The 24,346-nt window shown below is 38.2% G+C and overlaps 1 protein-coding gene across 3 annotated transcripts in view; it reads left to right on the top strand.

The window, feature by feature from the left end:
- Positions 1 to 24,346, top strand: part of LOC126334148 (cleavage and polyadenylation specificity factor subunit 1) — a 382,681-nt gene that overhangs the window by 195,407 nt on the left and 162,928 nt on the right. For all 3 annotated transcript variants that reach the window (XM_049996806.1, XM_049996803.1, XM_049996805.1), the window contains exons 11-12: positions 6,992 to 7,099; positions 19,677 to 19,880. In XM_049996806.1, the coding sequence (XP_049852763.1) occupies positions 6,992 to 7,099; positions 19,677 to 19,880 (312 nt within the window). The remainder of the gene's footprint in view (positions 1 to 6,991; positions 7,100 to 19,676; positions 19,881 to 24,346) is intronic.

Here is a 24,346-nt window from a genome sequence, read left to right as displayed (position 1 = left end):
CTAGGGCTTCCATTCAGGCTTATGTTGACCAGCCTGGTGTAGCAGTTGAAGACAGCAACATGAAAGCTGAAGTTTTAAATTTCATGTTCAGGAAATTGTTCACACTTGAGAATCATTCAAACATACCATAATTTGACCATTGAACAGACTCCTGTATGTACGGCATGGTAATAAGCAATCCTGGCAAGGAGACACAACTGAAGGATATGAAAGCAAATAAATCATCAGATCCAGATGGAATCCCAACTCGATTACACAAAGAGTACTTACAGCATTGCAGAATCCTTCAACATATTCTCAGTTCAAATGTAAGCAAAACTCAGCTTGCCCGTTTCTCAGATGATAACTGCGAACTATGGATGAAAGGCAACTGGCAGATTCCATATATCTAGATTTTCAGAAAGCGCTTGACATGGTGCAGGCTGGTAACAAAGGTATGGGGATATGGAATAAGTTGACAGATATTTGAATGGCTTGAAGACTTCTTAAGTAATAGAAACGAATATGTTGTCCTCAACAGTGAATATTCATAAGAAACAAGGGTATTGTCAGGAGCATGCGAGGGCGGTGTAATAGGACCGCTTTTGTTCTCTGTATACATAAATGATTAGGTGAACAGGGTGGGCAACAATCTGCACTTGTTTGCTGATAATGCTGTGATGTATGGTAAAATGTCGAAGTTTGAGTGACTGTAGGAAGATACAGGATGACTTAAGGCCCCCGTAAATGACCAAACGTTTGACAAAATTGCTGTTATCTAGCCACGGGTTTGCCAAGCAGGCGTGTACACATTCAAACAATGTTTGTCAGTTTAACTTCACTCTGTAGCTGACACTGTTCGTGTCTGTCAGGATTACAACAGTAGTGAGAATGGCCACAGATGCAGACAAAGCAATCCTGACATTGACTATGTCACTGTGTTTGAAGAAGAAGAAGAAGAAGAAGAAGAAGAAAACAAGATGCTGGTTGATGGAATGGCTTAATATTAGGGGTTTATGCATGAAAATCTGCTAAAGGAAATGTTAATCCCAGAACCCGATGATTACATCAACTTTTTTGAATGTACAGTGAAACTTTTGAAAACTTGTTAAGGTCTTTATAAAAGAGCAAACTTGTCTGTCAAGTTCACTCTTATCTAGCCACAGATATATCAAACAATCCCATACATGTAAAAAAGAAAGCTTGTCAGTTTAAACTTACTTTTAAGCAGATGCTTTTCGTGCATGCTGTATTCTTGAACCGTAATGGGAACAGCCACAAATGCAGAAAAGCATATCTAATGTTGACTCTGGATATATGTTTAAAGAAGAAGAAACCAGACACTGTTCCAGGGAATGGTTTAAAATGAGAGAGAAATACACAACTGGGACCCTGTTATTGGAAATGTTACACCCAGAACTTGACAATTAGATTAACTTTGTGCTGTACAATGGCACTTAATAACTTGTTTACTGTTGCTTTACCCTCACACTGAAAAAGGAGAGACAAATAAGTGAAAATTTATTCTCTTCTACTTGGTCCTCTAAATTACAGTTCGTTAAAACACGACAATGTGGGAACATATAGCCCACATTGTTTGCAGAAGAACCAGAGAACTAAGATTTCTTTTCTTTCATTTCACTTCCACATGCATGTTTCTGTATAGTAAAATATTAATTTGTTCATAACCTCTTGCTGCATAATATAAGTCTGGGAAGGATGTGATACCTCTGCTATTTTGGTAATAGTCAGTGCTATTCGTTTTTATACTTGATCGTAGTTTCCATCATTGTGGAAACTCATGATACAATAAGATAAATTGTAGTAAAACAATTTTTCACAAAACATATGAGGCGAAACATCGACACAAGCAACGTCCGCCATCTTGTCAAACTTTCCATCAATCAAAATTTCTCGCAAACACGATCTATTCTTGACAAACACGTCAAACAGTGCCGTACACAGTCAAATATTTGGCAAACATAGCTATGTTTGACAAAATGTTTGATCATTTATGGGGGCCTTTAGACAAAATTTCTAGTTGGTGCCATGAATGGCAGCTAGCTTAAAATTTAAGTTAATGCAGATGAGTAGGAAAAACAAACCTGTAATGTTTGGTTACAGTAATAAAAGAATCCTTCTTGACACAGTCAAGATGTTTAAATATCTGGGCATAACATTGCAAAGCGATATGAAATGCAACAAACATTTTTGAAATATAGTAGGGAAGGTAAATTGTTGACTTCAGTTTATTGGGAAAATTTTAGGGAAGAGTGATTCACCTGTAAAGGAGACCAAATTAGGACACTGGTGCAAACTAGTCTTGAGATTGAAGGAAAATATCAAAGAAATTCATAGGTGGGCTGCTAGACTTGTTACCAGTAGGTTTGAATAACATGTGAGAGTTACAGAGCTGCTTCGTGAACTCAAATGGGAACTCCTGGAGGGAAGGCAATGTTCTTTTCAAAAAACACTATTGAGAAAATTTAGAGCATTGGCAGTTGAAGCAGACTGCTGAACATTTCTACTGCTGCTGACATACATTGCGCGTAAGGACCGTAAAGGTAAGATTTGAGAAAGTACAGCTCATGTGGAGGCATATAGACAGTCATTTTTCTCTCGCTCTATTTGCGAGTGTAACAGGAAAGGAAATGACTAGTAGTGGTGCAGGGTACCCTCCAACATGCACCATACAGTGGCTTATGGACTATCTATGTAGATGTAAATGTAGACATGCCGCCCATAGCATCTGAAGCTAGACATCATAGGTAGAAACTGGTTATGACTGTTTCATAAACAATGTGATTGTGTCAAAAAAACTTAATAACTGTTTGAGCTGATTGTACAATAATTCTTGCACGGTGTCTAGTTAAGGCTTCCTAAGATTTGTCAAACTCGGATTCTTAACACAGGCACTTCAGTGCTATCCAAATTGAAACTCATTTCTTCTTTTATCATATCAGTAGATAATTCAGTGTACCTTTTCCATGCATCTGCTGTCACCTTTGTTTTAACAGTGGAATTCCTTTTGCTCTCTAAATTGCCTTTATTTTTAATTTCACTGAAGGTTGTCTTTACTTTTCTACAGGCTAAGTCTGTCCTGATAATTTCATTTTCAATTTCTTCACATTTTTCTTGCAATTGTTGTTCTTTAGCTTTCATGCACTTCGTACTGATTTCATTCATAAATAATTTATATTACTGTATTCGTGTCATTTCTTTCTATCCTTGATCATTTGGAGTATTTCTTCTGCATCCATTGTTTCTTTTCACGTACCTTCCTTATACTGATATTTGACTGTCCATCTTTTGTGACTGGCCTACATTTTGACATTTATCATCACATTACTTACAGCCCCAGAGAACTTCTACCAGCCATTTTCATTCGTGAATCATTCTGTATTCATCATCTTTACACATTAATTCTTCCTGATGACTCTCTTAAACGTCTATGTACTCTTCATTGTTACTAAATTTTGATGTGTGGCTTGTATATGTTCCTGGGTACACCTTACAATCCAATATCTGACTTCTGTCCCACTGTGATGTAATCCAGACCTTTTCCAAGCATACCTTCCTCTATTTTGATTCCTGATCAGTGTATTTTCTATTAACAGCTGAAATTTTTTGCAGAATTTGAGCAATATTTCTCCTCTACTGGCAAGCTTGTAATATCTTGTAACTCTGTCTTCTACCACTTCCCCTAATATAGTGCCTCAGTCGTCTTGATTGTTAGAATGTGATCCGTTTTTCATTACTGAATTACCATTAAGTGCTCTAGTTTACTCTCTCTCTCTCTCTCTCTCTCTCTCTCTCTCTCTCTCTCTCTCTTTTTTCTCTTTCTCTCTCCATCATCTGCTTGTGATGTTGGCATGTACACCTGAACTATATTTGTTGACATTAGTTGTTGTCAGTTCTGATAACAATAATGTTATCACTCACCCCTTCACAGTAATTCATTTTTTGCCCTACTTTCTCATTTATAGTGGCTTCTATTTGCATTATACCATATTGTGCTTCTGTCGATATTACCCTTTATGCATCTGACCAGAAATCAATGTCACTTTTTCCATTCCAGATCACCGACTCCTACACTGCACTTAAATTGAGCTTTGCATTTCCCTTTTCAGGTTTTATAGCTTCACTGCTACATTCAGGCTCCTACCGTACATCACCAAGACTTTTAGAATGTTACCCTTTCATTGGTTATTCAGTATTTTTATTGTGGTCACATCTCCCTTGGCAGTCCACTCCTAGAGATCCGAATGGACATGTTCGGTAAACATTATGCATCTTTAATTCAGTGGTTTTTGTTGCCTTTTGTGTATTAATCATCACTTATTCTTCCTACTTCAGGTGCAATTTTCTACCACAAGGGTTCCAGTTTCCTGGAGACCATTGACAGAACTGAGATGACTCATTTACTGGAAGTCTTTGCCACCATTGATGATGTTTTTTATTCATAATCTAAGCTGTGATTAGGATTGAAACCCAAACCAGTGCCTTTTTATTAGTAGTCAAAGCTGCTATCCCTGCACCGCAGTAATCTTATACAGGGTGTCCCATTTATCTTGACCACCCTATATAAGTTTGTCCAGATGCAAATTACAAAATGTTTCAAGCAAACGTTCTTTAGCCATCAGGGAGACATCAGTCAGCATGATTGCCTTCATTGTAGCTTTGTTTTTTACAAAAACATGAACACCACTATGACTTTTCTCAAGTGGCACCCTGTATTTTTTATTCAGTAATTCATTTCATCTCCTAAAGACCTATTCAAAAATGTATCACAGTGTACCATTCACTGAAACACAACGTTATTAATTACATAACACAACATTGACTTTGAGCCCGGGATCACAAACTCGTCCACTTGCTGGGGTTGTCAGAAAACAAATGAAAATCAAGTAAAAACATGACACAAAATTGACTGTGACTCTCCTGTACCATTGCCCAGGAGCAGAACATTCAAAGGTTCTCAAAGTGGTGACCCTGGACACGGATACACTGGCGCACTCATTGAATGAAAGAATTATTTACTGCTTCCAGTGTTGCCTGCTGAAGAGAATTACAAGCAAGCATGATACATTCTGGAATGTCCTCTGTAGTTGTTGGAATATCGCGACAAACAACGTCTTTAATGCTTCCCCAAAGAAAAAAGTCCAGAGAATTTAAATCAGGAGACCTAGTAGGCCAAGTAACTGTTCTTCCTTGACCAATCCATCTGACAGAATAACTTTGGTTCAGAACACGATGTGCACGCAAGGCATTATGTGCTGGACATCCATCATGTTGATACTGCATAAGCATTCTGATCCTTAGTAGCACTTCAGCCAGAAGAGGAGGAAGAATTCTTCTGAGGATGTTGGCATATGCTGTGCCATTTAGACTACCATTGATGAAATAAGGACCAATAACTGTAGTACCAAGCATCCCACACCAGACGTGTACACTGGTTTTAGGAATGCCAATCTCATGTTGAAGCTGTCTTGCACTCCATACGGATTCATAGCAACGGAAGCAAGAACGGTAACTTTGGCAGCTTCATCTATGTGAGTGCTTTGACGATTGCGTTGTCGTGGGTTGAAACTTCCCATTTCCTGAAGTGTCGCAACAAGACGAAAAAACATCCATCAGGAAGGCGGGTTCTTATTGGGATTCTCTGTACAGTTCCGCTGCCTGCATAGCATTTTGCCTATTTTCAACAACAACAATAAAAGAAACGATATGTTGATGCAGTTTGTATGAAGGAGAGCCTTTACTGTATGCCTACTCTACACAACAGTATTTAAAAGGACTAAACTACTGTACTAAATGTACCCGTACATAAGGAAACAGTATTGCAATTACTGTTCTGCTAGAATTTCTACCTTCTGTTAGTTGGTATACATTCTACTCGCACCACTCTTCAACTGATGATGGTTGACAGAATGACAGGTGTGCGTTCTACTTATGTTTACATTTGTCCTCAAGGGTGCTATTTAAAAAAGTCATACCTCTGTTCATATCTTTGTAAAAAACAAGGCTACAATGAAGACAACCATGCTGATTCATGTCCCCCTGACAGCTAAAGAACATTTGCTTAAACATTTTGTAATTTGCATCTGGACAAAGAGTTATTTAGGGTGGCCAAGGTAAATGGGATACCCTGTATTTGCGAGAGCCTGGGTTCAAATTCATGTCAACCCTCTCGATGTAGTTTTTCTATGATTACCTTCACCTATTTCCTGTGAATGTTAGGATTGTTCGTTAACAAAGGGCATGTGCTAGTCCCTTCCTAAACCTGGTTCACCCCAAGCATGTTCTATGTTGGTCTATGTTAATCTTGCATGTAAGTGCACATTAAACTAAAATCTTCCTCTACAAATTATTTGCTAAGATCCTACATCTCTGGTAATGGATAAGCAATTTAGTTGTGATAAAGTAGTTTATGAATGCACTTTCTACTTGTGTTTGGTATGTATCAGTGAAATGACTCAAAGCACTTCTGAAACAGATGAAAACCAGTTGTAATGTGGACACTAGCTATGAGATTTTTAGTTGTTTTATTATACAGGTTTTACAGTATGGTAAGTGAATGGGCTTGTACCATGTACCAAAAAAAATGTGTAGTAAACGTGCTCAGCAGTTTTGCCTCAGAATATGTGATGCATACCAGCTTAGAGGCATTACACAAATATAAGACAACAAGACCAAGCAGAGTTCTTTAAAACTTCTGCTTCAGCCAAACTATTTCTTCTTCTTCTCCTTCTTCTCTCTCTCTCTCTCTCTCTCTCTCTCTCTCTCTCTCTCTCTCTCTCTCTAGTGACAAAGACCAGATTTTGTGTATTGGGAGGAACTGTAATAGTTGTTTTAGCTTAGCGTACTTTTGTAATATGGTTTGTCTCACAGTGTAAATAGTTGCCTTGTATTAATATTGTGTCAGAACATTTGTATCGTTAGTTTTGATCTGATCTTCTGTGAAAGGTTGGCAGACTGAATTATGATGATTTTAAGTTAATATTTCTTACAGATTTTGCAGACTGGTGTGGAAATTAATGAAGTAGACAACTCTGGTTTCAGTACACAAGGACCAACTGTTTATGCTGGAAATCTTGGTTATAATAGATTCATTATACAGGTATTTTATAATAAATCCAAAGATTATAATAGAGAGAGTTAACTTGTTCAAAAAACAAAATATGTAATGAACATTTAAGTCTTTTGAGCTTTTTGAAATGGTTATGTTTGAAATATTAAATTCATTGGTTAGTTGTCATTTCTTCCTTTTTAATTAATTCCTTGTTTCTTACTCATTTCTTAGTTTATTATGTTCATCTACTGATCTCTTTTAACCGTTTCGCTGGTACAGACATGCTCTCTGCATTCCATGCTGAGTAAGGCTTTTTCACGACTCTAATGCTCACCAAATGCTGCCGCCTGTGCTGAGAGAGGGCATTCCGTCCACTAGGAAATACGTATCATCCAATTGTAAACAGCTATTAAGTGAAACAGTTTCATTTTTGCACACCTTACAGTCTAATATCTTCACTTCAATTTAAATTAAACATTACACGAAATTTTGAAGGGTCTGTAGAGATAAAAACGTGTTGGCTAAACTTTGTTTGGCTGATTTTAGCTCATTATTTCATTTTGTTCTCGAGTTATTGATTTTTATATCCAATGGACTATCGTGTTTTTCATTCCTGCACATTGTGAATCATATGGTTATAACAATTGTCATATTTCATAAATGGTTCAGGATATTGAAACGAGTTTTTTTTGCAAATGGTAGCACACAAAGAGACACATATTTTGTATGATAAATACTAAAACATATTTATTCAACAAGATATGGAAGTAACTCGCCTAAAGCAGTGAGAACTTGGTGGAATGTGATGCATAAACATGCCAATAACTTTTCAGGAAAACCAAGGGACCACTTTTAAACACACATTCAGCACCTGGGGAGCGGCGGAACACGACAGGTTAACTCGTCCACAGGAGTTAAAGGGTTAATCCTGTAACATTCCCTCTTTCTGTTTATTTAGGTTTGATTTGTTTGATTGTTATTCTTTATTTCTATTATTCGTAATATTTTTTTTTATTAAATTGAGCCTGAAACTTACGTAATAAATACTTCGCGTGAAGTACGATTTGCAGCATAAACAAAAATTAATTTCGGAAATGTAATCTACTGAATATTAAAAGTAAAGCTTTTGAACAACGCGTGTGACTGACTAGATACATTCAGAGGGTACGTACATTCGCGTGCGAGTGGTTGCGGTCTGATGAGAAATTTTCATTATGAAATAATTTCGTCGTAACACACTCGGAGATTGCGAACGTACATTCAGAGTAGAGGCACTTACGTTCTATCATTCCCCATGGCCTGGGTAAAAGAATGGCAATTATTTAAATCTAAGAGTATTTCTTTTGCATCGGACTAGTATTTTTATAAGAAAAAGAATATTGCAGGTTCTGAATGTCTCGGCAAAACGAATCGGAAGTAATTTTAGCGGCCACGAAAGGAAAGTAGAGAGCACAATCACGTACCTCTATTGCTGAGCAGCGCCGTTTTGAAGATCTTCGGTTCCCTCTAAAACTCGCCTTCTCTGCTTAACGTGAATACTCCATAGGCATGGGAATAAGGCTTGTTGTGCGATGAAAATAATATAAAACACATCTCGCGTCTTTTAACTCATTCATTTACCACACACACACACACACACACACACACACACACACACACACACACACACACACACACACACTAGTAATTAGACAGTACGACATCCCACCAGCCCATCAGAACAAAAAGGTAGTCGTTCATACCGGAAATAAAAAACGAAGGGCGAAATTGTTCCTATGTCACTCAAAGATAAAAGGTTTACCAGATATTTCTCTGGTGTGTCACTGGAACAATTTTTCAGCACCTCTGCGATTAAATCACAATATTTTCAGTTCCTTTACAATCCATATTCAGTGAAAATTACTATAGTTTGTGTGTAGCAGTATGCCAGTTTTCTACTTCTCTTGTTATTGTTGAAAACTACTTTAATCTCAGTGTTGTATTATGTCTCTATCTCAGTTTGTCTTCTTGCAGTGATCACCAGTCACATCTCACTTCCAAATATTGATTTCTCATGTTAAAGACACAGTTTGTAATTTTGGTTTCTGAACAATACACATAATTCTGCGGTGACTGCGTTCCAAACTTATTTATTTTACATCTTATATTGGGACAGTTATCAAGTATAGATGTTTTTGTCAATGTTGCTGCTCAAATTGTTCGAAGTCATTTGGCATGATTCCAGAAGTGGTGTGCTTCATTTGCGTACATGATCAATCACTTTTGGTTCACTTTGAGTTGCATTTGATTTGAGGCTATACTGCTACGAATTATTTCCTGGCACTTCTCTATTTTGTATTTGCCCTCAGGAGCAATACATGAAATTGCCTCTATGCATAAGCAGGCAAATTGTGATTGATGATTGATTTAAACATATGACTATTAAATTCTTTCACAGATGACTGCTTATTTTTTCTCAGCAATATAACCACATTATAGCTGTCATTGTGGAATTTAAATGACATAGATCACCATGAATAATTTTGGTATTATTCTCATTTAGATTTGTTTTATACTTTTTAAATATGAAAGAGCTCTTGAAAGAAAAATTATTCATGTGAACACAAAGTTTATTTTCTGCACACTGTTAAAATCCTATTACTCATAATTACACTATGTTAATATCAATTCTTGCCTTACATGTAATTAAGACTGTTTGAGCTACAAGCTTTGGATCACTTGTGAACAGGTTTTCTACTTTGAGTTCAGTAGTAAGTAAATACACCCACCCACATGTTTTTATATAACCTTCCCAGATAGCTGTGCATGTTAAAGCAGTTCTTCTGGGAAGGGGAGCTGCGCCGGACCTGGATTTAATCCAACCTGCAGATTAACAATGAAGGCTGGTGGTTGTTAGGTGGTTTTCCATATCCCACTAGCTGAATAATGTCCCAGTACCCAAGTCCTATCTCAGTTACACAATTTGCAAACATTTAGAAAACTTCAGCTCACTTTGACATGAATAACACTAAATGCAAGCAGTTGGGGTACAACCGTTCCATGCCGGAAAAGGGAGGAGGTGATAATGGAGTGGTGACAGGAGGGGTATGCGGCCAACACTTAAATTAATCATGCCAAATCTGTTAATGACCATGCTGACACTATGCCAGTGCATGACAAAGGCACAAGAAAGAGAAACAGGACTATTGTTGAATGAATGTTATGAAAAGCGGATATTTACAGAATAACTCCTTCCTATGTTATCCTCCCTTCCTTCCCTCAGAGATAACTTGCACTATGTTCTGGCTACTTGCTAGCAAGATTTTTAATAAATCTCCCCTATACATATTTTAGTATATAAAAACAACAAAATAACAGTGTTATTAGCACTTTTAACGATAGTAACATTATAGGCAGTGACCGGCTGTGGCCTTCTCTAGTAGCTAGCTTTGCTGTTGAGTGCATCCATTAACGGCCATGGTGTGTGCACACTACTAGCTTGCTTTTTCTCCGTGTTGGCAATTCTGAAGCTTCTTCTTCCCTCATGCTATATTACAACATTAAAATAAAAAAGATGTGTTATAATGTAAATAAAAAAGGGGTAATGTCACATAACTGATAACAACAAAATTTATTATTATTCCACTTAAAGGCTATCGGCATCTAAGGTGATGAAACTACTACTCTTGTGACCATAAATGAACAGAACACTCATAATTGATTCAGAGTACCCCAAACTCAATAAGAAAGAAATTCTTTATGAAATTAAGGGTTAGATACCATGTACTGGAAGGAACGTGAAGACATTCTGGAAAAAACTATGAGATTAGGCAAACCCCCACAAGAAAGAGTGGAACGTTGCCTGTTGTTGGGCAATAGAAAAGAAAATACAAGCATAGATAACCTCCAGTAGCAATAAAACCCTAGAAAAATGGCTGGAATTTTTAAAGATACAGAAAAGATCATCCAAGATAGTAGAACGATAAAGGTAAAGATATGATATAAACTGGATTAGAGAAATTGAATGAGACCTTATCAAGAACAACACCAGAAACATATACAAAATTTTCAAAGAAAACTTGACAGGATATCAGCCACCTAATCTGTGCTTTCAAAGGCCCAATGTAACACCAAACACCAATATATACACAAAAAAAAAAGATTGTCAAATTTTAGTCAAGTATTCTTCTTCTCAGCTGCAAACCCAAGGTGGAAAAACTAGGTTTTTGAAAAAGAAAAAAAAAAGGGGAGGATGGGGGGGTGGGGGACCAAAATCAGTGTCTGTTGAGAAAATTAAGGAAATAACTAGTTCTTTGAAAAATAACATGTCACCTGGGGGCGATCGAATCAGAGCAAAAATATAGAAATTAAATGAAGTAATCTCACACAAGCAACCCACAGAATTATATCAAACATCTGGAAACTGAACAAACACCTGCAGACTGGAAGTGTTTAGTAATTCCTTTTTTTCACAGAAAAGGAGAGAAAACTGATCCAAATTACAGGGGAATTTCACTACATCATACTGTGTACAAAATTGGCAGGAAGAACAAGCAGATTCCTTAATGGGGAGTGTCAGACAGAATTTTGCAAATGGCAATCTTGTATAGAAGATATATGAAACTTACAGACAGTTTTACAAATAAGATGTAGAAATACTGTGGTAGCTTTTGCCGACTTCACAAATGCTTATGATTTAATAGATAGGCAGACATTAATCCATACTTCAAAGGAATTCAAATTCAACAGGAAAACAAGGGAAATTATCTAGCAGACATTATCAGATACTACATCTGAAATTAAATTCATGGGACAAACTTCAGAAGCATTTTAAAACCACACCAATATTTGTCAAGAAGATGTACTCTCCCTCTTGCTATTTAAGATAACTCTACAGAAAATTGAGAAGATAGTGGAAATAAATTAAAGAGGGATTAAAAATGAGCAGAGAAACAATGTGATATGTCTAGCTTCCACAGACTACTTCGTTATTCTAGCAAACAATAGAGGAGAAACCAAACTTGCTCTGGAGACGCTTCATGAAATCTCACACAAAACCACCCTATAAATCTCCCACGAGGAAACTCCTTACATGGAAAGCAAGCTTGCAGATATTTTCCCATTTATAACTTGGTGTGGGGAACTGTCATAAGTTACACGCTTAAAGTATTATTCAAGATTATTCATCCTCCAGGACTGAAAACAATAGCCTGTTAAGAAAGAATCTTGGAATTACAAAAAGCGTATAAGCTCACTGAAGTTACTACAGTAGAAGAATCTCACTGTCAGTGCAAAACTAAGGCATTACTCGAAGCACTCTACACTGCAGAAACCATGATGATTCATGGTCAGACAAAAATAAGAGAAATTGAAAAGAAAGAAAAATTCTCAGGAGTATATTCAGACCAGTTTTTTGTGAATGAATTTGGATAAAGAACCTGTTGAGAGAGATATACTGACAAAAACAATAATGGGCAGCTTTAGAGAAATAAGTATAAAACTTTTAATGAACATGTCCACTGGATGAACAAGAACATGATCAGAAGACAAACATTCGAGACAGCAAAAACTAGCAAAAACAGGATAAAATGGATCATTAAAACAGAAATAGTTATTAAAAACTGGGAATCACATAATATAATGTAAGCAATTGAGAACAGTTTAGAAACATCATAAAAACCATACACTTAACCAAACATGTATGGAGGAAATATTTGAAAATAACAACACATACATGCTGTTGAACTCACAACTCGATTAATATTTGCTTGTTGCAACTATATGATTGTAAATTATTGTGAGGGCATCAGGCTGAAGCATCGTATAAACATTTCACTGTGCAAGTTGTCATTAAAAATTCCATTTGTTTTTACTAATGCAGAATATGAAAACATGGTACATATTTTTGCCATCTGAGATGACAGTGCTCCTTCTGCAGAAGAAGAATACCATTAGTGCTTTCTAACTTACCAAATTCTGGGTCATTATTTGTTATCAGCTAGAAAGTGGTGTGCTTCACAATAAGCAAGTTTGAACTGAACGAGAAGTTCAATGAAATGTGCAGAAATGTGAACACGTCATCAAAAATATTCACTATAGTCCAACAAAAAGTACATGTTACAAACATTAGTGCTTATACCTATTTCACTTTCAAAATGTGTAACTTTTGATCACTGAGGACAATGCTGCATGCCTTAATTTTGCAAGGTGTAAACTCGGGAATTTTTTAGAATTCCAGATAATTTTTCTTTGTTTTAATTTTCTGTTAAATTTTTGTAGTTTTGAGTGGTAAGAACCGATACGCTAACAAAGCATATTACTGTATCCTGCTACTACAGAATAATACTTCAACAATAAAACATAAACGAGAGAAAAAAACGAAAATAACTTAAATTGCAAAGGAAATGCGCCGTATACGACGACGACACACAGTGCTCATGCAAGCATCTGCCAACAGCAAAATGTGTCAAAGGCTTTAGGAAGACCATGCAATGTTTAATACAAACAAATTGCCTCCGATGAGTGTGAAGTCACAACTGTTTACATTAGATTCGTTTTAGCAGTTACAAGCGGGCTCAGGGTGCGCATGCGCAGTTGAGTCGCATATGAGGAGTAGATTCTCCCGCTTCTGACTACAGGAATGTGGCTGTTGTCTGTGCAAGCAGCTAGATGCTACCGGGAAAAGGGGGCGCCAAATTCATATTCTTGAGGGAAAAAAAAACTTGTTTTACAATGCGCTTAGCATCCTGTGCACATTGGTCTATCGATTGTTCATATTATTTTGAAACACATCCCTGTTGGTTTTTGAACATAAGTGATTTCTGAATGCGTGCATATTGTACATGATGTCTCTGTCAGGTGAATCCTCGTCGCATCTAGAAATAAACTTACTGCTGAGAAAGGGGACTGGGCTATATCAGCGGAGTGGAGTAAAGCCAAAATGGATGAATGCCAATCGCTGTCTGATTATGTGGTTGATTGGGTTAGTGAATGATCAGCGTTGTTATAATTACTAGCGAAATCCATAGGTCCAGACTACCAGAATGGAAATAAACGACTACCAGGAATAACAGGTGAGAAAGATTACGTACGAGGGCTGCTATATATATTTCTGGCCTAATAATGAAAATACGAATATTTATCAACGAAAATCGTTTATTGTTTTTCAAAATATTCTCCATCAAGATTTATACACTTTTGCATGCGCTCAAACCAATTTTCGAAGCACTTTTTCCACTCCGATTGAGACACCTCCAAAACATGGTTTTTGAATGCTGCGACAGCATCTTCTGGCGACGAAAATCGTTGACCACGCATTTTTTTCTTGATGTGTGGGAATAAAAAGAAGTCATTGGGTGCCAAGTCAGGGCTGTACGGCGGATGACCCATCACTTCGACGTTTTGGCCGGTCAAAAAGGCGCTGGTTTGAGCCGATGTGTGACAGCTCGCATTGTCATGGTGCACAATGATTCGTCTTCTCTTGTTCATTTTTCGAATTTCTCCGAAGACTTCAGGCAAACAAATGGTGGTGTACCACTCAGAATTGACCGTCCTACGTTGCTCAAGCGGAACAGTCGCCACATGACCAGTTTTGCCGAAGAAACAGGCGACCATTTGCTTCGAAGTGCTTCTTCCACGAACAACTTTCGTTGGATTTGGCTCGTCTTGGAAGACCCACACGGTCGATTGCTGTTTTGTTTCGGGCTCATACGCATAGATCCATGATTCGTCACCTGTGACGATCTTATAAACGTCTTTTGAAGCACCGCGATCGTATTTTTTCAGCATTTCTTTACACCAATCCACACGAGCTTTCTTTTGGGCGATTGTCAAATTGTGCGGGATCCAACGAGAACAAACCTTTTTTACGGCCAGGTGTTCATGCAATATCGAATGTATGCTGGTGGGAGAAATGCCTAGGCATGCCTCTATCTCACGGTATGTCACATGACGGTCTTGCATTATCAGTTCACGTACGGCATCGATGTTTTCTGGCACAACGGCTGTTTTTGGACGACCTTCACGGAATTCGTCTTTGAGCGAGCGTCGGCCACGATTGAATTCGTTGTACCAGTTTTTCACAGTGCTATAGGATGGTGCTTTGTCGCCATACAAAGATTTAAGTTCATCGATGCACTCTTGTCATGATAATCCACGTCGAAAGTTGTGAAAAATGATTGCACGAAAATGTTCACGAGTTAATTCCATTTTTGTGCCAAATTGATTTCTTCAAGTCCCTGTAAAAGAAAAAAAAATTGTCGTAAGTCAAAAAGTTCTGAGTACATTTATGCTAAAAATGTCAAACTTTCCAATGGAAATGTCAGATTGCACCTGGCAACACTTAGTGTTGCCTAGGCCAGAAATATATATAGCAGCCCTCGTATTATCTTCCCAGTACATCCAAGAAAATGAAATTTTGACAGAAAATTTTAGGCTACATCGCTACACTAGTAAGGATTAGTTTTACAGTCCCCGCTTAAGTTCTATTCTGGAAGTAATGCAGAAAACGTGTTGTACGAGCATGTAACAATGCCTAACCGGAGAATAATCGTGGGATAACCTGTGATTCTGGCAGGGTTAGTGAACAAATTTTGACAATGGCAGGAATAGCTACAGAATTGGTGACGACAAGATTGTTTGTTAGAACATGGAAGGAGAAGAAATGGGGACATCACACAAATTATGGGAGAGTAAGACGATTCCAAATTTATATAAAAATTTTGTGATACTACTTTTCGATCTCATGCTTGAGAAGCTGGTGTGTATGAATGAAATGTGATACTATTTCCTAAGATAAAGATTTTTGCATGTAGTAGGCCTTATAGGCATTTGATATCAATATTTCGTGAATTATATTCTGTCATGTTATAAAAATGACCATTTGTGCCAAAATGCTCATTTATCTGGTGTGTCTTACAAAATTGCTACAATATTAGAAAGGCCTATTTTGTTTTACCTAGCAAACAGTGACAAAATTGACGTAATCAGATCGAGAAACCACACCAGTCTTGGGTATTATTTGTATTAACAGGTTTTTCAGTATTAGATAACGACATTTTCATTTTTCATGTAGCAAAACGAACTTGGATGAGGTAATAGATCCTTTCGCAGAAAGGAGAGCACGCCAGTAAAGCTGTAGTAAGATTAGAGAGGAAAAAATGCTAAGAGCTAAGGATTGAAGAAATGTGTACTTTCTTTCTTGTCTCTTGTCTTTATGGGTTTTATGTATCCTTTATTTTCCTATATTTAATTTTATATCACACAAAACAGCAAGTTATTAGCTAATAGGCAATAAAGAGTTCTTGTTCTGATTACAAATAATCCCATTTGCTATTAATTGATCTTTCAGTGTTTTACACGTACGCCCCTGGGCTTTCTACGCCATGATAGCTGCGCAAGTGCAGTGTCGCCTGTTATCTGTGCTCTCTGCTGATACGGTCCTATTTCTAACAGGTCGCAGGAAAATATTGTGAATGGCATTTTGAAAAGCGGTTACTTTCAAAGTAAATATCCTTTTATGGAAGTCGAACTATGTGCGAGAATGTAACATCAATTTCTTAAATCACAGAGGGTTTGACTCTTATTTATAAATCAACTCTTTGATGACGAGCCATTTTGAAGAATTTTGAACCCTGAAGATCCGACATTTATGTCATTATAACACGCTCAAAAAATATCAACATTATATGCGAAAGCTTGACTTCTCTTGCAGCTTACTAACCTTAGAGCTCAATATTATATGTGAAAGCTTTGTTTTTCTTGTAGCAGCACTGTATATTTATTTAAACTATTAACTTTCCATGTTTGTGTGTTCGTGCTACTTAACAGTGATGTTGCTGTTGGCTGACTACATCACGTGTCCTATGCTCTGAATATCCGCTGTCATTGGCTGATGAAATCACATGACATGAGCTATGACTAGCTTACAAAAGTGCACTTCAATCTCGATTTCAATGATTCGGAAAGTTACATGCTGTGTTTGGCGGAATTCCAGTGTGTACTTTTGTAGTACGAAAATACGCAGCATACATGTTGCTGCACTTCAAAGATATTTCCAAAAAACGTCCTTTTTCCCTATGTTTTATCTTTTAAAGTGTCGGGAAATTCTACACCCATGTATAAAACCATAACAATTCAAAAGATTGATAAGTTTTGCAATTCCAAGAGAAAATATACTAGCACTTAATACGGAAAAAGTGTGTTTTCCCCTGGGAGAAAGTGTATTTTTAACCAGGAAATCCAGGATTTTTTTTTGTTGCCCACGTATACACCCTGTTTTGTGACAGTTTACTATACAGAATGGAATCAATGACCATAAATGATCCCACTAACCATCCTCAAAGGAGTAACCCCACTATCTGGAATGCAATGGTGGTGGTCTGTAGCTGTACTGATTGTAGATGATGTGTTACCTTCCAAATGATCTGTCACATTGTTGCTGTTGTTAATACCTTTTACCTTAACTGTTTTCTTGTATGGTCATCATTCCAAAATTCTTTTGATGAGGTGGACCTGCGGTGCAGTGCCACCAACTCTTGCTGTGTGACTTCTCACTTGCAGGAGGTTGAGGGCTGGAAGAGAGCTTTGTCATATTCACTCTACAAAATGATGTAACTGCTTTTCAATGAACTTTTCTGTATTTTGTTGCCCTTGTGTAACAATTACAACATTGGGTGAACATATCTCCTATTAATCAGATCAGTGAACATATCTCCTATTAATCAGATCAACATCTTCTTTATATGGTGAGTAGCAATATATCCTTTCCATAATATTATTTTTATTCCATCCTGGAGTTCGCTTTGTTCACATAAAAATGTTTTAGATAGATAGCATGTAGAGAACTTTCCACTGTGTGTGTACTGGTTTGATGAATGAATGTACAGAGTAAGAATGAGAGGTGTGAGCACAGAACGTCACCAACGTGCGAGTACAGAATGTCACCAGAACAGAAGAGAATGAATGACATTTCTCTTAAGCTTTCTTCAACTGTTTTGGGGTGTTGTCATTGTAGGCAGCACCTCATTTTCTCTACCTTCCAAAACACCACTAAGCAACAATGCCAAAGCATAAGTGACCAATGCACACACAGTGGGAAGTTCTGTACATACTGAGTACGTAAAACATTTAATGCAAACAATGGAAAGTCCAGGATGGAATAATGACAATATTGTGAAAAGATTATATTGCTATTCACCATATAGAGATGTAGAGTTAGAGACAGACACAACAAAAAGACTGCTAAACCTGTGAGTTTTCATCCAAAAGGCCTTGTTCTCAACATCTCCTCTATTTGGTGAGTAGCAATCTATCCTTTTCATACTATTGTTTTTACACAAACATCTTTACATCTTTTATCTAATTGGGATGGTTTTCTGGATAAAAAAATTTTCACCTCCACCTGTGATCCAAACCACCCCAAATTGCAACAGCCACACCATAAACATCACTATACGCAGTTCTCTCTAAATGGTATCAACCAAAACAAATGGCCACTACCAAACTGTGTCCCAGAGCAGAGTTGGCCACCTAGTGACAGAATAAATCATTGAGCACAAAATGCTTGATTTCTGTGGTTGCTTCAAAATGCATGCTGTCTGGATCCTTCCCTCAACTACATCTTTTCTGAATTTCATGTATGGGAATTATTGCTAGAACACCCTTCAAACCCACAACCCACATGTTTTCAATCTCTCATAGCAGCTGCCCCACACCCATCTCTTTCCCCTATTCCATAGCATTCCCATGAATTTAGGTTGGATTTAAAACTTGCTTTGCTACCTGTCAGATATTTTATATTAATAGGCAAATAATCAAAAATTTTGGTTGCTGCATATTGAAATTCTTTCTGTGCCACTGACAAATACAATTTGTCATAAATAATCCATTGGAATTTGGGAACAATAGTGATATCCATACCTACAACACTGGAAGAAAAATGACATTTATTACTAATTACTAAAGCTGTCAGTAGCACAGAAGGGAGTTCAACAAGCAGCAGCACAACTTATTTTGACATTTTAATTGCACCTTTATTATATCTAAAATATTCTTGGGGGCAAGGGGGGGTTCTCATCACTGGGAAAGAAAATATTGATTGCACAAAATCAGGCAGTAGGAATAATATGTTATCTTCATCCATGGTCATTTTGTTGGTAATATTTGTGTGTGTGTGTGTGTGTGTGTGTGTGTGTGTGTGTGAGTGAAGAAGGTGCAATAAAAATGCCAAACTTTTTGAAGATTGCCTACAAAACGACTGTGGATGATGTCCACGTATTTTTCCTTCTGCTCGCATTTGTGCAATCAATATTTTGCTTCTAAGTTATGAATTACCCGCAGAGTATTATTCTGTAATACATTGTTGAGTGGAAATATGCAAAATGTGTTAGAAGGTTGATTCATTTGTCCCCAAGATGAGAAAATGTACAAAGAACAGAAGTAGTGGAATGTAGTTGTTTGAACAGCTTAGTAACATGCTTCTTTCAGTTGAAGTTAGTTTTTGTCTGTGTGTGTGTGTGTGTGTGTGTGTGTGTGTGTGTGTGTGTGTAGTGCTCAGCTATACAGTAAGTGGCTCTTTTTATTCCTTTATTTTGTGTTTTCAGACAAGTTAATAAATAATAATTTATTTTTGTACAATTTGTATTAGGTTTCACAGATGGGGGTCCGGCTGCTTCAGGGTTTAGATCAGATTCAGCACATTCCATTGGATTTAGGCTCTCCTATAGTACATGCTTCTTCTGCTGATCCTCACGTTGTAATTTTGAGTGAAGATGGTCAAGTGATATTGCTCACGTTACGTGAATCACGGAATCAAGGAAGGCTTAGTGTTACAAGACCTTCTGTCTCAATGGTGAGTTACTATTTTCACTTATAAGATTACCAAAATGTAAGTGTCCTTGCAGTTTGCATTAACATATATTGGCAATATAAGAAAGGACAAACTTTTTTCTTCTGGTTAGCAAATCTTTATTGGTAACTACAAGCAGCCTGTTATTTTCTTTGAACTGTTTGCTAAGTCCATAGCTTTTTGTATTGTGTGGTGGTATTTAGTTTTTAAAATCTTTCCTTAGGCAACTACCTCCTTTTGACTCTCATTGAAGTTTGCATGTCTACCACAATACTTCTACTTGGATGTTTAATGACCTGTCAGTTGTTGATTTCTAGAACCTTCAGGTGAATTTTAAATAATTTTTCAAAACTCCACCAAAGTTAACGTACATCTATTTCATCTGTCTTTCTCAAAGATAGTGACATTTCATGTAGCAAACTAACTCTTGTGATAATACAGAGCAGTAAACTCACATAGACTTTGAAGAGTTGGCATTAATTTGTGCTAAATACTCCATAAATTTCCAATTAAAATGTTACAGAAGTGTTTGTAGAAACTCATTGGTGACTGGCTGTAAAACCTTACTCTATGAAAACACAAACAGGACTGACTTGAAACAGTTGATTGTTGACATGGAAATTTACATATTAACCCTAAACATGGACTGTCTGTGATATGGTGTGCAGCACCAGCTAAGTTAAGAATGCATACATAGGTTATGCAGATGACTTATTTTAGTTAACAGTTGGCTACATAGCCATAAATTAGTGTCACAGGTTCTCTTTTATGTAACAGAAGTTTTGAATAATCAATGGCATTCCTGGAATGTAGTAAAGCCTGTCAAGATTTTTCTGGTAACTCAAACTTTCTCATTGAAATATTTCATTAACTGACATATTCTAGTAAAATTATACATTTTTGGTGTCAGAAGAAAAACAAGCACACTACTATAATAATGGATTTTTGAAAGGATTGCATTCTAAAAAGAGGACAACTTTTTGACTGCATGGTTTCCAGAAAAGACAAAATGATCTTTGGGAGGAAGAAATTGAAGACTCTCAGATAAGGTGTGACAATTAAAGAACAAATAATTACTATCAGGATGAATTTTCAAATGCCTCTGCCTCCACATATTATAAATTTTGAATATTTAAGTACAGTGTTCTTGTGTGAACTATTTATGATGTTATTATAAGTGGCCTGTAAACAGTGCACTGAATGATAAGGTTTTAAAAAGTTATTTGGATAATAATTAGAATCTGCACAATGCATGTATTATTTATGGAACAGAGAGCGGAAAAGAAAAATGTAGTAATTATATCAGGAGTGGAGGCATTCCACTTTGGTACATTTCTTGCCGTTACCCAAGTTTTTCATATAAAGTGGTTGTGGGTATAACAACTTCTTCATAGGGTTGGGTCATGGCAATATGGAGAGATCATGGGAATAGGCTGTTGGTACCCCAGACAGACATCATCAAAGTTTAAAACATTTCATTAGCACTCATTCGACTGTACTAGTTTGCATATCAGTGAAGGCAGCAGCCACATATCCTCACAGCATGTGGCAAGGACGGCTCTCGGCGACACTGAGCGGATGGTTATTACACTGAGTTGTAGGTGCCCAGGAATGTTGACTCCAGTGGAAATTGCCCAGCAAGTGACAGGATGTGATGCCAACACCAGCACAGAGGGGTGGACTGCTGTAGTGCCTGAGTCTCACTCATTCTGGAGCCCTTCAGGGCAGGAGTCTGGGCACTGCTGGAATTAGCCAGGCTGCAGTCTGCTGGTGGACAACTACCAAGCCCAAGGAGGATGACTTGGCACTACTCATGTATCCATGATAGGAACTGGGTAGGGCTGCTAGGGACAGTTGGAGGGGGGTCAGCAAAGGAGAAAGCGGAGAGAAGTAGTGGGTACACTGGTGGAGTAGAAAACTGTGTTGTGCTGGAGTGAGAACAGGGAAGGTGGCAGGCAAGTAGAGGACAGAGACTACTGAAGGTTGAGGCCAGAGGAGGTTACAGAAACATGTGTTATGTTGCAGGGAGAGCTCCCACCTGTGCAGTTCAGGAATGCTTGTGTTGATAGGAAGGAATCCATATGGTGCAGACTGTGAAGCAGCCACTGAAACGAAGCATGTTGTGTTGGGCAGTATGTTCAGCAACTGGGTGGCCCAGCTGCCTCTTGTCACAATTTGTCCATAACCATTCATGTGGTCAGACAACCTGTTAGTCATCATGTCCACGCAGAAAGCAACCTAGTAGTTTCAGCTTAACTTTTAGATCCCATGACTGCTTTCAGAGATAGCCGCGCCTCTGATGGGGTAGCAGATGCCTGTGACTGGACTGGAGTAGGTGGCTGTGGAGGATGTATAAGACAGATATTGCATCTAAGTCTACTGCAGGGACATGAGCTGTGAGGCAAAGGGATGTTGGTGGCATGGAATAGGGATGAACAAGGATACTGCATAGGTTTTGTGGGGAGGGGGAGGGGGGGCAGAATATCACTGTGTGAGGGGTGCGAAAGGTGGTGGTTAGGATATTCCTTACTTCAGGACACAATGAGAGGTAGATGAAAGACAGACAGAGAATGTGATTCAGTTGCTCCAGTCCTGGATGGTACTGCAACTTGAGGGAGGAAGGGGGGGAGCTCCTTTGCAGCTGGACAGTTGGTACCTGGGAAGTGGTAGTTGACTGGAGAGTCAAGGCATGGGAGATCTGTTACTGTACAAGGTTGGGGGGGAATTTCAGTCTGTGAAGGCCTCAGTGAGACCCTTTGTATATTTGTAGAGGAACTTCTGGACTGCTGATGCCTCTGTTTAAACTAATGATATAATCATTTACAGCCCACTTGTTGTACTGATGTAATGTTTCCAGCCATGCTTGGAATAACAAATCTACGGCCTGGGATGTAGAAACTTCTTGGCTCATCCTGCAAGAGCTCTCTTTTACTCCTGTGTTGCACTGTTGTGGTGCTTCGCCTAGTCTGCCCCATGTGTCTAAACAGCCCCAATGCAGCAACTGCCATGTTGGCCCATTAGTCTCCTCCTTCCACTGCTGTGTCTGCCTTCCTTTGCTGTGGCTGACTGCTAGTTTCTGTGGTAATGCTCTAAAAAGATGGATGGCACTACATTACTTACCCTCTCCTACATTTATACACTGTAGTGCCAAAGAAACTGGTGTACCTGCCTAATATCAGTACAGCCCTCGCAAGCATGTAGAAGTGCCCCATGATGACATAGCTTGGACTCTACTAAAGCCTCAAGTAGTGCAGGAGGGAATTGACACCATAAATCCTGCAGGAATGTCCATAAATCTGTGAGAGTACAAGGGGGTGGAGATATCTTCTAAACAGCACATTGCAAGGCACCCCAGATATGCTCAGTATTGTTTGTGTCTGGTGAGTTTGGTGACAAGAGGTAGTGTTTAAACTCAGAAGTGTGTTCCTGGAGCCACTCTGTAGCTATTGTGGACATGTGGAGTGTCGCATGTCCTGCTGGAATTGCCCAAGTCTGTTGGAATGTACAGTGGACATGAGTGGATGCAAGGGATCAGACAGGATACTTTCGTATGTGTCACGTATATATGAGGGGTTCCATATCACTCCAGCTGCATGTGTCCCACAACATTACAGAGCATCCACCGGCTTGAATGCTCCCTGCTGACATGAATGGACCATGGATTCACGTGGTTATCCATCTGCACGATACAATTTGAAATGAGACCCATCTGACCAGGCAGAATGTTTCCTGTCATCAATAGTCCCATGTTGGTGTTGACAGGCCCAGGCAAGGTGTAAGGCTTTGTGTTGTGCAGTCATCAAGGGTACATGAGTGGACCATCGGCTCCAAAAACACTTATTGAAGGTGCTTAGTTGAACAGGTTGTACGCTTACACTTGTTGGTGGACCAGCATTAAAATCCGCAGCAATTTGCGGAAGGGTAGCCCCTCTGTCACATTGAACAATTCTCTTCATCTGTCGTTGGCCCCATTCTTGCAGGGTCATTTTCCAGCCGTAGCGATGTTAGAGATTTGATGTTTTGCCGAATTCCTGATAATTCACGGTACACTCGTGAAATGGTTGTATGGGAAAATCCCCAGTTCATTGCTACCTCAGAGATGCTGTTTCACATCGTTCATTCACTGGCTGTAACATCGTGTTCAAACTCTCTTAAATCTTGATAATCTGCCATTGTAGCAGCAGTAATCAATGTAACAACTGTGCCAGATACTTGTTGTCTTATATAGGCATTGCCGACCACAGTGCCGTGTTCTGCCTGTTTACATATCTTCAGTGGATATACTCCACTAGTATCCCAAGTCTTCCTTTGCCACTAGTACTTTATATTTTCTCTCTTGCTCTCTTGGACAGTGTTCCGTATGAAATGTATTACAACACAACTTACAACTGCAATTGCCTTCTTGCTCTTAGTTATGCCACCATTGCACCTCTCTCCTTGCATTACCAAGAGCCCCAAGCTGTGCCCAA

This window comes from Schistocerca gregaria, chromosome 2, assembly GCF_023897955.1.
Source record: "Schistocerca gregaria isolate iqSchGreg1 chromosome 2, iqSchGreg1.2, whole genome shotgun sequence".
Lineage (NCBI taxonomy): Eukaryota > Metazoa > Arthropoda > Insecta > Orthoptera > Acrididae > Schistocerca > Schistocerca gregaria.
The sequence above is the reverse complement of the archived record's forward strand: the minus strand, read 5'-3'. Positions and strand labels throughout refer to the sequence as shown.